General features: G+C 44.3%; 1 protein-coding gene across 6 annotated transcripts in view; it reads right to left on the bottom strand.

Moving 5' to 3' along the window:
- Positions 1-652: 652 nt before the first annotated feature.
- The window catches only part of CPPED1 (calcineurin like phosphoesterase domain containing 1), a 106,391-nt gene continuing 89,767 nt past the window's right edge, over positions 653-17,276 (bottom strand). For 2 of the 6 annotated variants that reach the window (XM_039493247.1, XM_039493244.1), the window contains exons 4-5: positions 13,435-13,495; positions 653-2,399 (exon numbers count right to left, since the gene is read on the bottom strand). In XM_039493247.1, coding sequence (XP_039349181.1) covers positions 2,204-2,399; positions 13,435-13,495 — 257 coding nt within the window. In that variant the 3' untranslated portion in view covers positions 653-2,203. Of the gene's footprint in view, positions 2,434-12,710; positions 12,904-13,434; positions 13,496-17,276 lie in introns of all 6 variants that reach the window. The other 4 variants (XM_039493249.1, XM_039493246.1, XM_039493245.1 and 1 more) reach the window with 3 other exon arrangements.

Genomic DNA, 17,276 nt, shown 5'->3' with positions numbered 1-17,276 from the left:
AAGCATTAACTAGCAGTAAGGACAAAAATCTCAACACTTTTGGGGCCAGATTTTTAAGTGGCTAAAGCTACAGATAGGCACTTTTGAAAATTCTACTAGGTGCCTAACTACTATTGAAATCAATGGAAGTTAGGCACCTAGATGCTTTTAAAAATCAAGCCTAAATATCTTTATAAATCTGGTCCTTAGCCTTAGTGAAGGACATTAGCTGCTAAATCTGAGGTGGCATCTTGAAAACCAGACTATTAAAACAATATCCAACTATGTAAGGCCACTTGGAGGCTCTATACCAGGGGTGGGCACACTTTGTGGCCCGAGGGCCACATCGGGGTTGCAAAACTCTATAGAGGACCGGGAAAGGAAGGCTGTGCCTCCCCAAACAGCCTGGACCCCCTGACTGCCCCACGTCAGACCCCTGACCTATCCAACCTCCCCTGCTCCCTGTCCCCTGACTCCTATCCGCACCCCCTGCACCCTGACGGGCCCCTCAGGACTCCCACGCCAACCCCCCGTTCCCCATCTCCTGACTCCCCCCCGAACCTCTGCCCCATCCAACTGCCCCCGGCTCCCAGCCCCTGACTGCCCCAACCCCTATTCACACCCCCTAACCACCCTCCGGGACCACCTGCCCCTTATCCACCCCCCCCACCCGCTTACCACGCTGCTCAGAGCAGCGGGACGCCCGGTAGCAGGAGCGCGCTGAGGCTGCAGGGGAGGGGCCGGGGGTAGCCTCCCCAGCCGGGAGCTCAGGGGCCAGGCAGGACAGGCCATAGTTTGCCCATCTCTGCTCTAAACCTTTCTTAAACCATGAAAGCTATTTCATGGGTTGTGTGGGTAAACTGAGTCCTGCGGAGGCATCTATTGGCTGTGTAGGAGGCAGCCTATACCTTGGTTTTCCTGTTTGCCTATTTATAAAAATATTTCCCTGTATTAAGCACAACTTTGAAATTTCACCCCAATTAATTATTCAATTTGTGCTGTCAGTAGCCAGAATAGCCCTGACCAATGTCAGAATCTCCTCAGCCTCCCTAACATGTAGTGTGGAGCATCTCCATGGAAAAGCTGACACAGTTAAATTAAGTAATAAACTACCTGACAGGCTTTCGACGACTTCAGCGAAACTAACTTGGGGTACAGAGGGGCACGTCTCTCACATATCTAAATCTTTTTACTATCCTCTTATAGAAATGACATATGTACAAGAGAGATGATGTATTCTGTCTCTACAATATTGTGTGTTCTTTATGGACATCCATAAATCTCCATTTGTCTAGGAGTCAGCTATTTTCTAAAGAGGATATGCTCTTACAGGGAACTCTCAACAGCAAATTTAATTGCGGTTAAATGCCAAAAGGTAAAGGTAAAATGATTTTTCTACATTTAGTTTCTCTTTACGGCTTTCCTATTATATTTTCTTAATTTACAGGCTTTTCTAACCTCCACTCCTGCAGACCCAAATTGTGAGTCTTGTCTCTCTTACAGCACCCACAATGGTGATTTGCTAGGCAGAGAAGAATCCAGCTTGCTCTGATTGCTGTAGTGGTTCTGAAGAGATTACAGAAGTAAAGGCTAGGGATGGGAGATGACATCAACTGGAAGGAAGCAGAAATAGGGTGAGATCCAAAACTCATTTAAGTCAGAGAGAAGACTTTTGTTGACTTCAAAGGGCTTTGGATTAGCCCATACTGAATACGAACATGCCACATGTACTTTGTCACTTTCTGGAGGATTACTAAGAAAGTAATAGAGAACATTAAGTATAATAGTTTTGAGATGTATCTGGCTGGCCTCACTAGAACAGAAGGGTGGACTAGAGTTGAGTTTGTCATCCAGAAGCCACTGCTTCTACTCATGGGTACACTTACTTAGCTATAAAAGTCTGATCCAGGAATAGAGCAGCTAATCCTCAGAATAGCTCTTTCCCATTACAAAAAATCAATAGCAACAGCATTACTTCTATTATTTTTCATATTATAATGGGTTTCATTTCCCCTCAAAGGTATAAATATCTCTGCATACCTTTCTGCTTTGTTATTTAGGATGATAATGGGTTAAGACAACTATTTTGGTGCATAATACACAACTGGGAATCATCTTCAGCCAATGGTAGGCTTTTTTGTTTTTGCTGAGCTGGTGTTTCTATCTGTGAAATAAAACATGCAAATTAAAAATAAACTGGAGACTTGTCATAGTTAGAAAATGGCTAATTTTGCTTAATCAAATCCATCAGCTCTTTTTCTATTCCTTGGCTACTCAGATCATTTAAACTGCAGTATCTGTGAACAATCTTCTCAGCTGTGACAATGACCACTCTAAGCCCATGGGTATCTTCTCCCAGTTGACATCCGATTGCTGATGAAACCACCATCTCTAGATCCTTGTAGGACCCTCCGGCATTCCTATGGTAGTGTCCAGAAAATACAGCTTTAATGCCTGTTTAAAAATAATATATATTATTATATTTAGGATATATATTTAGTTAACACTTACAGCCTACGAAGAAAATGAGCTTAAAAACAGTCTGATCTCCTTTTTTAGTCACTATAATTAAAGAGATATTTATGACTAAGATCAGCTACAACTTGTCGTGCTTACCCTTATTTTCTTAATGGACATTTTTAATCTAATGGATTCAGAAATTGTGAAATTAGTAGGGAATCGGTTACATGATATTATATTTAAGAAGAAAATAAATATTAGCAACATATTGATGTGCAGACCAACTAACCCCCCAATCCCTTTAAAAATATTGGAGCCCTATATCTTTAAACTCAGACTCAAGCCAGCTATTTTCCCAATACTCCTTTGATCAGAAACAGTAAAAATGTGAGAGCATGGTGTTGTTGAAAGTCCTTTTGTAATTCTAAATCAAGTAATTAACCAGAGGATGGTGCATGTAGATAGGAGCAGAAAGTCAATTGTTGGATCCACACATTACCTTCCAATTAACATTTGGAGAACTAAAGGTAACAGGACCCTCAAACCTGTTTACTCAAAGGGATAATGATTATAAGAGTGAATGACTTAAAAAACGTAGAACAGACACAGGATGAGAAGGGAGACAGTGGGGGAAAGAGATCTTTGAGGCTGTGGTCCCCATTGAGTATGGGTTATCATGGTTTGATACCCCATATGGTTGGTAGGTGACAACTTAGGGGTGTGGGTTTCATTTTTGTATCGAAGCAGGTTCTCCTGGCAGTATTTGGGTGGCCTGCTCTGTGATGCGATCTACTTCTCTTGTGGACTGCCCTTGTTTGGTGAAGGCGGTTTTAAGTGTGTTAAGATGTATATCCCAGACATTCTCCTCAGAGCATATTCTGTGGTATCTGGGTGCCTGGCTGTAGATAAGATTTCTTGGTGTGTTTGGGGTGGCTACTGGATCTGTGAAGGTAGATGTGGTAATCCGTGGGTTTGTTGTCTGTCAGGTTCTATTGTTGAAGATGATCGTGGTGTCCTGGAAGTTGATACTAGTGTGAGTGTGTTCTAGTGAGAGTTTAATAGAGGGGTGGTAATTGAAACTGTGGTGGAAATCTTTGAGGGTCTGTAGGTTAGCTGCCAGAGGATAAAAATATCATCACTGTAGCTCAGGTATACGACTAGTTTCATGGTGCATTTATCCAGAAATTCTTCCTCAAAGTGGTCCATGAAGAGGTTGGCATGCTGGGGAGCCATCTTAGTACCCATGGCTGTTCCTATGGTGTGTATGTTTAATGTAAAATTGTTACAGGTGAGGATGAAATGGACGAGTTTTGGGGTGGATATCTGAGCGTTGTACATTATCTTGTAAATGTCTGAGGCAGGCAGCAATGCCATCATTGTGAGGTATGTTGGTGTATAGGCAGCTGACATCCATGGTGGCAAGGATGGTGTTCTGAGGGAACCTGATAATTTTGTGGAATTTCAGGAGGAAGCTGGCCCTTTGTGTGATGAATGGTTTGAGGATGATTTTTCCAAGTCCCAATATTCCTTCAGTAACACTGCTGTGGTCAGATATGATGGGTCTGCCTAGGTGGCTCCCGAAGACAGACCTCCTGTCCAGAGGTACTGTGAGATACACCCCTTTATGAAGGATGTCTGGAATATAAATAAGGCAGGCACATCAAAGAAACCTGAAACGTGTAAAACGCCTCTAACTTAGATGAGAGGGGAAGGAAGATGAAAACTATCTGGAGTGGAGAGGCTGACAGACTGCAAAGAGAAAGAGGTACTATAATAATGTGAATTAACTCTTGCAGAGTATGTTACACAATCATTTTGTTTGTAATCTAATTTTTCTCTGTATACTTAATTAATCTTGTTTTTAATTACACCATTTGTATTTTAAACCATATTGAGGTAACATCACTATGGACTTGAAAAAAGAAATACCGGTCTCTTGCTAGAGACAGCTGGGGAGAAAGTTGTGCCTTATCCTCAAGAACTCTGTTCAGGTAATCCCCTAATGCAGAGATTGGCAACCCTTTGATATGCAGCCCGCCAGGGTAAGCCCCCTGGCGGGCCGGTTTGTTTATCTGCCGCGTCCGCAGGTTCAGCCGATTGCAGCTACCACTGGCCGTGGTTCGCTGCTCTAGGCCAACGGAGGCGGCGGGAAGCGGCAGCCAGCACATCCCTCGGCCCGCACCGCCTCCCACAGCCCCCATTGGCCTGGAGCGGTGAACCGTGGCCAGTGGGAGCCGCAATTGGCTGAACCTGTGGACACAGCAGGTAAACAAAGCGGCCGGGCCCACCAGGGGGCTTACTCTGCGGGCCGCATGCCAAAGGTTGCCAATCCCTGCCTTAATGTGTGACCCAAATTATAGCTCTAGGCAGCAGGGATTTGGGGAAAGCTCACTGACATAAATGGTGGCAGGAAGAGGTAGCAAACAAATATTTTATACTTCATAAGAATTATGTGCTTTGAGATTTTGGGATGAAAAATGCTTTAACATTAGTAGAGCTGATCAGAAAAATTCTAATAAGCGATTTAAAAAATTAATCGTTTAATAGAATGCCTTTTATTTAAAGATTTTTGGATGTTTTCTACATTTTCAAATATATTGATTTAAATTACAACACAATACAATGTACAGTGTGCTCACTTTATATTTATTTTTTATTACAAATATTTGCACTGTAAAAAACAAAAGAAATAGTATATTTCAATTCACCTAATACAAGTACTGTAGGGCAATCTCTTTTTCATGCAAGTTGAACTTACAAATGTAGAGTTACGTACAAAAAATAACTGCTTTAAAAAATAAAACCATGTAAAACTTCAGAGCCTACAAGTCCACTCGGACCTACTTCAGCCAATCGCTCAGACAAATCAGTTTATCTCCTGCAAATGTAATCAATGCTGCCCACTTCTTGTTTACAACGTCACCTGAAAGTGAGAACAGGTATTCGCATGGCACTCTTGTAACCAGCGTCACAAGATATTTACATGCCAGATGCGCTAAAGATTCATATGTCCCTTCATGCTTCAACCACCATTCCAGAGGACATGCATCCATGCTGATTACGGGTTCTGCTCGATAATGATCCAAAGCAGAGCAGACTGACGCATGTTCATTTTCATCATCTGAGTCAGATGCCACCAGCAGAAGGTTGATTTTCTTCTTTGGTGGTTTGGGTTCTTTAGTTTCTGCAAAATGTTGCTCTTTTAAGACTTCTGGAAGCATGCTCCACACCTCATCCCTCTCAGATTTTGGAAGGCATTTCAGATTCTTAAACCTTGGGTGGAGTGCTGTAGCTATTTTTAGAAATCTCACATTGGTACCTTCTTTGCGTTTTGTCATATCTGCAGAGCTAGTATTTGTAAATCAAACATGTGCTGGGCCATCATCCGAGACTGCTATAACATGAAATATATGGCAGAATGCGGGTAAAACAGAACAGGAGACATACAATTCTCCCCCAAGGAGTTCAGTCACAAATTTAATTAATGCACTATTTTTTTAAATGAACATCATCAGCATGGAAGCATGTCCTCCGGAATGGTGGTTGACGCGTGAAGGGGCATACGAATGTTTAGCATATCTGGCATGTAAATACTTTGCAATGCCGGCTACAAAAGTGCCATGTGAATGCCTGTTCTCACTTTTAGGTGACATAAGAAGCAGGCAGCAGTATCTCCCGTAAATGTAAACAAACGTATTTGTCTTAGTGATTGGCTTAACAAGAAGTAGGACTGAGTGGACTTGTAGACTCTAAAGTTTTACACAGTTTTGTTTTTGAGTCCAGTTATGTAACAAACAACAACAAAAAATCTACATTTATAAGTTACACTTTCACAATAGAGATTGCACTACAGTAATTGTATGAGGTGAATTGAAAAATATTATTTCTTTATCATTTTTAGAGTGCAAATATTTGTAATAAAAATATAAAATGTGTACTGTACACTGTATTCTGTGTTATAACAGAAATCAATATTTGAAAATTTAGAAAAACATCCAAAAATATTTAATACATTTCAATTGGTATTATATTGTTTAACAGTGCGATTAAACTCGATTAATTTTTTTTAATTGCAGTTAATTTTTCTTGAATTAATCGCCTAAATTAACTGGGATTAATCGACAGCCCTAGTTTTCAAACTTTGCCGCTTCATCAGAATCAAACTGCTTCATGTAGACAGTCCAATTTTGATGAAGTTCTGATGGAAGCTGGCCTGATTTCTTGACAGCTCATCCACCTGGTTCTAGAGCCAAGGACCCTAGGGCTGTTGGACAGTCCACCATGCATGCTGCCTGAAGCAGGAGCTCCATGCCATTTCTGGTACTTTTAAAAAATACTGCAAGAATAAAAATGGTCACATAATTCCATCTGCAGGGACTAATTAAAGGAACGTGGTAACTCAAGTATGAAATATTGACCATCATACATACCTAAATTGGCATTTTCGTCTCTCCCCCCCGCCCCCCCGGTGAATGTCAATAGATGTAGCATGTAATTAAAACAAAAATGTATTCTGACAGCTATTTCTTGCTAACGTGCATTGCTTTCACACTTAATGCAAATCACTTCAGATACAGTACAAATCAGAAATATGAATTAAGCATAAATAGCAAATTTGACAAACAGATTTAGCACCTCCAAAACGAACAAACAAAACCACCAAACCAGCAAAATGCTTTGCATGTCAGGCTATTACAGACTCCCTAAGGCTGCATCTAATCCTAGTCCATCCCATTCTGCTTGAAAACACTACTGCACCAGATGGCTGAAAAATCTGAAAATTGTTTTATAATTTATCACATACAATGCAAACGATTTACTTTTATACTTTAGGTTAGTATCACTATAGAAGGACTTTTATATCTGATGTTGGTTAAGAATACTATTCATGGTAATTTAAAAAGTGATTGGAAAGTAAGATTTTCAAAAGCACCTAAATTACTTAGGAGCATACCTTCCATTGAAAGTCAGTAGAACTTGTGCTACTAAATCACTTGGGGCCAAATTTACTAAGGTATGTAAGCACTCTTTAGGCATGCAAGTGCAATATTTAGGTGCATATAGCTCACTACACAGGGTGAGATACAGTTGTGCTATATTAAAAACTTTGCATACCACTTACCTATGGTAGCAAGACATACAGCCAATAATTCCTAGGCTAGCCATTTTCTAATAAATTAACATTGTGTTTAAAAAGGCCAAAATATAAAACAAAACAAGCTCTAAATCAAGCATCTTAAAGCTAAGAAATGTTAGCACAGAAATTCACTGTAAGGCTGAATGTAAGTTGTTTAATGAGTAGGCAAAGTGACTTTTTCCCGCCCCTCCATGAGGAATAATGCAGTATTTAACTTTATTCATTTCTGTGAGGTATTGGAAATAAGAAAACGACCTAGTTTGGTTCCTTTTTTAAAAGATATAGATATAGATTTAAAAATATATGGTTAGCTGCTTTCAGTGTCAGTGACAACACCAACAAAGTTGTTTGATCAGATACAGCAGTGTATCATCAAAGCCGCAGTTTGAGTGGAATACTGAAATAGCCATCTGTGTGTGCATTACAGCTAAATCACAGCCTAAGCAAAACAGTACTGACAGAGCTACTTTCATGCTAAGAGTATTTCCAGAATCAGCAACCAGATTCATCTTCAGCACTATGGAGGGAGTTCAGAGGCCCCCTTTAATTCAAGGCAAATTGTCGTCTCAGGAAGCTCAGCAGAATAATTTGCTAGAGTCACCATCATTTCAAAAGGGTAGCATTTCCCCTATTCTTAGGATTTCCTTTGGATTTGTTGATCATTCATGTAACAAGCAACAATAGGACCTGCATGACTTACTGGTACTTTATGAGTGGAACAAGAAAGTACAAATTAAATCCTGAATGAAGCAAGGGAAATTCTCTTGGTCCAAGAGCAGGGATTTTTTTGTTAAACTAGCGCCCACTGTGTGCTCTCTAAGCAGTTCACAACATAAGGCATCTAATGATTAAAACCAGGACAGGTAAAAACAGAATTTTTTTAAAAAATTCAAATCAAATACAAGTTTATTTAAAAAAAATAAAGCCTCTGTAATAATTTCAAATTTAATTAAGGCCTATGGATGGGGATAACAAGGTAACAGAAACCCAAGCATATTTTTGTACAATTTATTCCTTTCACATTACCTCCACCCTCCTTGCCTTCCTGATCACTTGATTGACCTTTCCCCCACTATGATTCACCACTTACAGCAGTCATTCATGTAGCATGGATATATAATTGTTCCAGGTCTAGAGACAGAATGCTCCAGCTCCTCACCTCTCGTCCACCAATCTCACTCTCTCTTTTCCTTTAAATCCTTTCTTACCTACTTCTTCCAACCTACTCCACCCCAATAAACCCACCAACCTCCTTTTTCTCTGGCATGTTCCCCTCTGTCCTGACACTGATCTGCTTGTAGAGTACTATGTTGTAAGACTTTCTCCTATAGTAGAATGAAAGGCCTGCTCAGCTCCATCAAAACATTGCAATATATTCATTCAGAAATACAACATGGCTACCTCTGGCTTAAAGTTGCAAGAATAAATTCATGCCCCATACCTTTCATTAAACCTTTAGTATTAGTGGCTGTGTTATGGGTCTACCAATTGACTGTGTAAAATAATTTTCTAGGCGAAATGGGAAGAGAGTTAGTGCTGTCAGTGTGAGGGGAAATTCTAAGTTTTTTCAAGAAAATATTGTCACTTTTACAGATGAAGAAAAACTGCTTAGAATTTAAGTTCCACTGCAGCCTATTTTCCCCCCTTCTCCTCCTGTTACTGTCACTTTTCTTGGCTCTTCTCTACAATTACACAGAAGGCAGAAAATGTCATTTGAGAACTCAATTTCCTCTCCTGGTCTTTTATGAAAAAGTTACAGTGATAAAGCTGTAAGGAGATATTAAAAAAAAATTGTGTCACAGGTTTTTTTTAAACTTAGAAAGGAAAATAATCTCTCTTCAGCTGGAAGTTGTTTGGTGTGTTCCTAAAGTGACATGCTATTGCCTTCCCCAGAATTCTACTGGTCTGAAAGAAAACGACCAACAGTGACAAGCTGCCCCTCCACCCCACCCCCCCCCAACCAAACCCCTTACTGTTGTATTTTCTTTATAATTGGAAAAGCGGTAAGAGAGGATATAAAAGCACAATAAATAGCACAGCAAGATAAAATCTGCTAGGTAACTGTAGTCTTATGTTTTGCCCTGATCTAAGTGCTGTATCTCCTTCTATGACAACTCAAAACTTGTTTGCAATGCTGTAGTAGCCATGTTGGTCTCAGGGCTACGAGGGACAACGTTGGTAAGGTAATTGGACCAACTTCTGTGCGTGAAAGAGAGATGATAGAGAAAAAGAACCCCCGCACTGACTGGGGAAGTAGGTGACCACTACGAGTGTGCAGAGTTGGAAACCATATGGGGTATCAAACTACCACCCCTCTTCTGGCCTTCATACAACAGTCACTCCTCCCGCCCGCAAACTCAACATCAGAAGCAAGCTTCCCACAGACCAGGACCCAGCAATTCAAAGCTGAACCAGACCCTGTCCTAACAACAGATGCAAAACTTTCAGATGTCCCGCCACTGCTACAATGATAAATACCCACAACATAGTTTTTGAGAGCCATGGGTCCTACATATGCCTAGCACAACAAGTGGTGTAACTCACCCAGTACACTAAATGCCCCAACAACTATGTGGGTGAAACCAGACGATACTACACTCAACTCGCACAGAAAAACGATGAGACAAAAACACCCTATCACTTAACAGAATGACTGCTTTGTGAAAAGCGTTCACCTTCACGTGACCTCTCACTCTTCACTGTCTGGCTATGCCGAAAGGAGGACGGGAGACAGTTGACATGGGTTTAATCAGGCCACAACTTTATTAGATGTCTGGGACTACACGGCAGATAACAGTGTGCAGTTTATTCCATAATTACCCGGGGGGCTTTTACCAGCTCCCCCTCTTTTTCCATCCAGGACCCTCCAGCAAATCCATTGCCAGGACCTTACCATCCATGCCCCCACTCATAGGAGGGTTACGGTGGCTTAAAGAATGGGGGGTTGGCTCCCTGCCGTACCAATCATAGGAGTCCCCCCCCCCCTGCAGTTCATTCCTTTAATGAACACCGTTTTTCAGGTCCTTTTCTAAGCCATTTATACGGTCACTTTCCTATGGGGTTCCTGCACTGGACATCTGCCACAAGGAGGCATATTAGCTTGGCTGCCTCCTCCCCAAACCCAGTCAGGTCCCCAGACATCTCCTAATGCCATCTTTTATATCAGTTAAAACATGACAGCATCTAAGTCGGACAGGTGAACCCCATCCTCCCGAAACAACTCTGCTGCCCCATATACTATGCCAGGTTGTGAAATTACTGTCCCTCCTGTGGTCCCAAGGAATTTGGCCACCTCCCTATTCACATACCTCCTTGCCTTGTCCACCCTGCGGGGGACTCACGGCTCCCTGCCAGACTCTGTGCTGAAGCATGTCTGACCAAATAATGCTAACTCCTGAAAAAAGTTCAAGGATCAGCCACAAGTCCCTCCTTGCTCTGAGCATTAGTTCCACTCCTTCAAGCATTCCCAAATCGTTTTTCCCCAAGATGCACCACAATTATATCTGGGGGCCGCTGATGGGACTGCACAGCATATAGCATTGGTTTTAGTTGATCCCAGAACATGCCCTTCCTGGTATGCCAACTATCGCATCGCTTCATCACTGAAGCCCAGCTGTGAATCCTCAGGCAAACCTGGACGAGCACCTGTGGGCCTAAAAGAGAATACTGTGCCCGCAGATCCACACTAATGTCTGCATGGCTGGTCGTCCAATATAATACTGAATTAACATCTGAGGATTTGCATATGTTTGGTACGCATCTGAATGCCAAAGCCCGATAGCTAGGTATGGAAGCAGAGGCAGTGCTGCTGCTGTTGGCACTCCGATTCTGAATGACTGGGAACCAAATTCATGGGCTGACAACCCCAACCTCATCAGCCCCCATCTCAACATGGTAACACATTATTATGCTGTGAGGGGATTCCTGTCACCATACATAAAAAGGAGCCCTTTCCTCTTCAGCAGTATAACCCCACAGACCTTTAAAGCCCGAACTGGGCAGACCCCAGACTCACCACCCTTCCGGAGGATGATTCACCCCGGCTGATGTGACCCGTCTTTGACTGTCACAAGTTTAACAATGACCTACGTCGCCAAGGATCTGCACAAGATCCCCGAGTATGTAAACTGTGATGGGATGATGGGAATCCACCCTGGGGCCACTGGAATGTGACCACCCAGCCAAAAACCTTTGAACTTAAAAAAAAGCACTGCAAGGATCAGGATAAGCATTTAGCCTACTAACAAATGTAATAGCAGAAAGGCGATTCGAGATTGTGGAGGATGCCAGTTGACGGATTGCCAACGACAGCATGTACCTCAGTACCTGTTCCTCTATAATGGGCCATATTACTGACCGGCCTTCCTGATCCTGAAATTGCATAAAATCATTAAAACTTCTCTCATAGCTCTGCCACATGTGTGGAGTAACTGATCTCCGTGCCACACTGACAGCCATTCTGCCCCAAGGTTCCATAGCGCTAGTGGCATCTGCCTGGGTTCCCAGCGGGCTCCTGGTGCCAACTCCAGAAATCAGTGGACCTGAAAATGAGACAAGGAATGTGCTATGCCATTGTTAACCCCAGAGAGGTTATGAAGCAATGTAATTCCCTGGAGCCTTTCTGGGAGCCGAGGCAAAGTACACAAGTTGTGCACAGGCAATTGGTTGGATGGCCCTGCCACTGTACTCCTGAATTCATATTTGTGGAACTACTGTCTTAACAGCATGGCCAAACCTCACCCCCCTCTCATTATTATTGTAAATAAGGGGGATAAGAACCCCCATTAAACCCAGCCCACAAATTTAACCCATTCCATTGCTGCTTGAAGCTGGCCTTGGGGAAAACCCACAAGTTGTCTACTGGCAATTGGTTGGCTGGTCCTGCCACTATGGCTCAGAATTCATTCTTGTGGAATTGCTGCCTTAACAACATGGCCAAACCCCACCCCGACTTTAATTATTATTTTGCATAGAGGGCATAAGAACCCCCCCATTAAAAACCCAGCCCACAGCTGTGACCTATTGGCTTTGCTGGGTTGTCCCACCGGAGGCCGTAGCCCTTTCCACTGCTTGAAGCTGGCCCCTTGCACCAGCCTGCGTCCTGTCACCCATGCCCTGTTCAAACAGAGCCTACCTGGAGGTGGCATTTCTTCTACCATGTGAAAAGGAAGGGTCCAGGCACTGTGCTGCTCCCTTTCAAACCTGCATTCCCAGGGGAGGAGTCAGCAGCCACTTTCCCCCTTTTGCAGCAGTTTTCATCTCCTCCTTCTCCTCCTCCCAGCCATAAAGCACTGTTCCCGTCACTCAGCCAGACCAACCAAATTGCCCTGCAAGCAGTGGGGTCATTGTCAAGGAAACCTGCACACCTTCGAAAGATGAGCATTGTAATTTAACGTTATAATGCTGCTAGACACTAAAATCAAGGTCAGACACTGGTGTTTTATTGCTCCTAGTAAGGCTTCTTTGTCCTATGACTGCTGGGCTGTTCAGTGCTCACTTCCTTTTAAGTGGTTTCTTGCAACACATGTTAAACCCTTATGCGTAACAAGCTGTCCCACCTTGTAGGACATGCTCGTTACCTTTTCAAGACCTGAGTAAGAGCTCCGTGAAGCTCAAAAGCTTGTCTCTTCCAGCTAGGGTGACCAGATAGGAAGTGTGAAAAATCAGGTCAGGTAGGGAGAGAGGTAGGTGTAGGTGCAGGGGTGTGTGTGTGTGTGTGTGTGTGTGTATGTAAGTAAATCTATACAAGAAAAAGCCCCAAATACCAGGACTGTCCCTATAAAATCGGGACATCTGGTCACCCTACTTCCACCAACCAAAGTTGGTCCAATAAAAAAAAAAAATATTACCCCACCCACCTTGTCAATCTCAAAGCTTGTTTAGAGGGCCTGTTACCATACTGCAACAAGTTCATACACCCTATGGGAAATTAAAATGTGGTTAGATACACATGAAGAAAAGGTATCATATGAAGCACTTTCAAGCTTTGCAATTTAATGGGTCTGTTCCCCCTCCCCAGCATATTTAATGTTTATTGATGCTAATCTGATTTAGCTACACTTATCAAGGCAATCCTTTAATACAGCACTGAAATAGCATCAATGCCACTACCATTAGACCCACCCCTTTATAGCCAATGGCCCAGATGCCAGGACTCTCTCCTTGAAGGTGGGAGACTTGTTTTCAAATCCCTATTCTGCCTCATCTGGAGCAGGGTATCCCACCTTCCAAAAGGGGGTGGGTCTCAAACTGTCCCATTGAAGCGGTGTCACTTTGTATAAATCATTTAAATATTCACAAGACAGACTGACACTATAGCCAATGGCTACAGATGTACGCAAGCCTTCTGCAAGTCCCAGCTCTGAGAAATAATTATTTATTTATTTATACGAAGTAGAACAGCTTCAACAGGAGACACTGAGAAAGCCCCACCCCATAAAACCTAATTGCCTGGTTGCTTGGGCACTCTCCTGGAGTGTGGGACCTAGGGTCAGTCCCAGCTCCAATTCAGGCAGAGTGGAGATTCAAACCTGATTCTTCCACATCCCAGCTAAATGCTCTAACAACTGGATGCATACAGTAAGTGCCAAAAAATCCCACCCTGCTTACCTTCAGCTGTCTTCTATGGCTCAGAGAAAGACTAGGCCCCACCCGCAAGATTGGCAGGAGAACAACTTGCTTGAGAATCCCATCAGAGATTAGTTATTAGCTAGGGTGCTGAACCGCTTGGCAATGGCAGGAGATAGGAAGTTTTGCACATGCCCACTGGAGGAAACTTAAGTGCCTTGGATTTAGGGGTTACGTGCAGCTCAGTGGGCATTTTCAGAATCTCAGGGAGGGCCCACATGTTGGACTTAGGTGCCTAAAGCTCTTTTGTGGATCTGGCCCTTGGTGTCTACCTTCAGGCACCTTCAGTTGAAAATGCATGTTACATCTTGAACAAAGAAACAGAAACAGGTCTCTGCTGTATTTTAACAAAAGTCTATTTGATGAAACCTCTTTCTTCACTAATGCACAGTTTGGGTTTGGGTTTTTATTTTTATTCACTCAACTTATCACCATAAGAAGCCAGGGTGAACCACTCAATGCAATAATACTAAGATGACAAGCAGGCAATTTACTTTTCTTTTACTTTTGATCTTGAACATAAAAAAATCTTATAAAATGTGTAATGCACTCAAATGTATTCACTTAGGGTATGTCTACACTACAAGAGTAGTTCGAATTTGTGTATCCACACTAAGGACACTAATTCGACTTTGTGAGTCCACACTAACGGGGCAAGCGTCGACATTGGAAGTGGTGCATTCTGGGCAGCTATCCCACAGTTCCCGCAGTCCCCGCTTCCGATTGGAATGCTGGGTAGAGCCCCCAATGCCTGCTGGGGGAAAAATGTGTCGAGGATGGTTTTGGGTAACTGTCGTCATTCAACCATCACTCCCGCCCTCCCTCCCTGAAAGCGCCGGCGGGAAATCTGTTAGCGCACTTTTCTGGTCAGTGACAGCGCGGACGCCACAGCACTGCGAGCATGGAGCCCGCTGCGATCATCGCTGCACTTATGGCCGTTGTCAACTCCTCGCACCTTATTGTCCACCTCTTCCACAGTCAGCTGCTGAGAAATCGGGTGAGGAGGCTCCGGCAGCGCGGTGAGGACATGAAGTGTGAGAGTGGCACAGACCTCTCACAAAGCACGGGACCCCGCGCTGCGGAGATCATGGTGGCAATGGGTCACGTTCATGCTATGGGACGGCGATTCTGGGCCCGGGAAACAAGCACGGACTGGTGGGACCGCATAGTGCTGCAGGTCTGGGATGAATCACAGTGGCTGCGAAACTTCAGGATGCGTAAGGGCACTTTCCTTGAACTGTGTGACTTGCTGGCCCCTGCCCTGAAGCGCCAGGACACACGGATGCGAGCAGCCCTGAATGTGCAGAAGCGAGTAGCCATAGCCCTCTGGAAACTTGCAGTGCCAGACAGCTACCGGTCAGTAGCGAACCACTTTGGCGTGGGCAAATCTACCGTGGGGGTTGCTGTGATGCAAGTAGCCCACGCAATCATTGACCTACTGCTCTCAAAGGTAGTGACCCTGGGAAACGTCCAGGTCGTCATAGATGGCTTCACCGCGATGGGATTCCCAAACTGCAGTGGGGCTATAGATGGCACTCACATCCCTATCGTGGGACCGGCCCACCAGGCCAGCCAGTATATTAACCGAAAGGGCTACTTTTCAATGGTGCTTTAAGCACTGGTGGACCATAGGGGACGTTTTACCAACATCTACGTCGGGTGGCCTGGCAAGGTTCATGACGCGCGTGTTTTCAGGAACTCTTGTCTGTTGAGACGCCTGCAGGAAGGTAGTTTCTTCTTGGACCACAAAATAACTGTTGGGGATGTGGAGATGCCTACAGTGATCCTCGGGGACCCAGCCTACCCGCTAATGCCCTGGCTCATGAAGCCCTATACAGGCGCCCTGGACAGTGACAAGGAGCTCTTCAACTACCGGCTGAGCAAGTGCAGAATGGTGGTGGAGTGTGCTTTCGGACATCTCAAGGGGAGATGGAGAAGCTTACTGACTCACTCGGATCTCAGCGAAACCAATATCCCCATTGTTATCGCAGCTTGCTGTGTGCTCCACAATCTCTGTGAGAGCAAGGGGGAGACCTTTATGGCGGAATGGGAGGTTGAGGCAAATCGCCTGGCTGCTGATTACGCTCAGCCAGACACCCGTGCGATTAGAAGAGCCCAGCGGGAAGCGCTGTGCATCCGGGAGGCTTTGAAAGCTAGGTTCCTCAGAGAGCAGGGTAACCTATGACTGTCCAGTCTCTTTACAGAGAAGCTGAACCTGCCCCTGTTTCAGTTACTATTGACTTTTTTCAGCGGTTACATACCCCGTTCACCAGGTTTCCGCCCTTCCAACAGACGTTTAAAAATAAAGTTATTGGAACATTTTTAATTAACAAAGTTTTCTTTACTAACGAATTCACATTCAAGGGTTCAAACAGGGACGCAGACTGTGGTGGGTACGGTGTGCAGTGATGTACAGACCGCTTCTACACTCGAGGACTGACAGGCTCCTGCTCCTACAGCGGTCTCTGGGGGGAGGACGGTTACAGGAGGGTGTGCAGGAAGGGGTGGGTTTGCAGGAAGGGGTGAGGGGTGTGTGGGAAGGGTGAGTAGGTGTGGGGGGATGATGGCTCTGGCTGGGGCTCAGGGCATCGGAGAGGTTCATGGCTAGGGTGGAAGGGCATGGTAAGGGCAGCCTGCCTTGCCATTTGTGGATGCCAGGCGCTCGGACCCTGGGGCAGCATACACCTCCCAGACTGACCTGGGGCAGCAGACACCTCCCAGAGTGACCCGCGTGCCTAGTGACTGCACTCTGTGTGTGACCTGCTGTTGATCCTGCCCCCATGTCTGTACCCTGGTAATGGTGGCTATTAACAAGCCCCTATCTCCCCTTCACAAAAAATCTTCTGCAAAGAAACATGACGGAAACAGTAATGAACAGCAAACTATTTTTTATACTCAACTACACAGTTGGGGGATGAAACTGGGATTTTGGATTGGGTGAGCCAGGAAGGGAAGCAATTCTCATACTTTAGGGAATGAGAGCTGTTTGTTACATGAGCGCTCTGCTGGGGTGGAGTGACAGTTTTCACGGCCCCTAGCGCCCCTCCTTGTTATTTTGGGTGAGGGGGGGACA

Source organism: Mauremys reevesii, linkage group 10 (assembly GCF_016161935.1).
Source record: "Mauremys reevesii isolate NIE-2019 linkage group 10, ASM1616193v1, whole genome shotgun sequence".
Taxonomy (NCBI): Eukaryota; Metazoa; Chordata; order Testudines; family Geoemydidae; genus Mauremys; species Mauremys reevesii.
The sequence above is the reverse complement of the archived record's forward strand: the minus strand, read 5'-3'. Positions and strand labels throughout refer to the sequence as shown.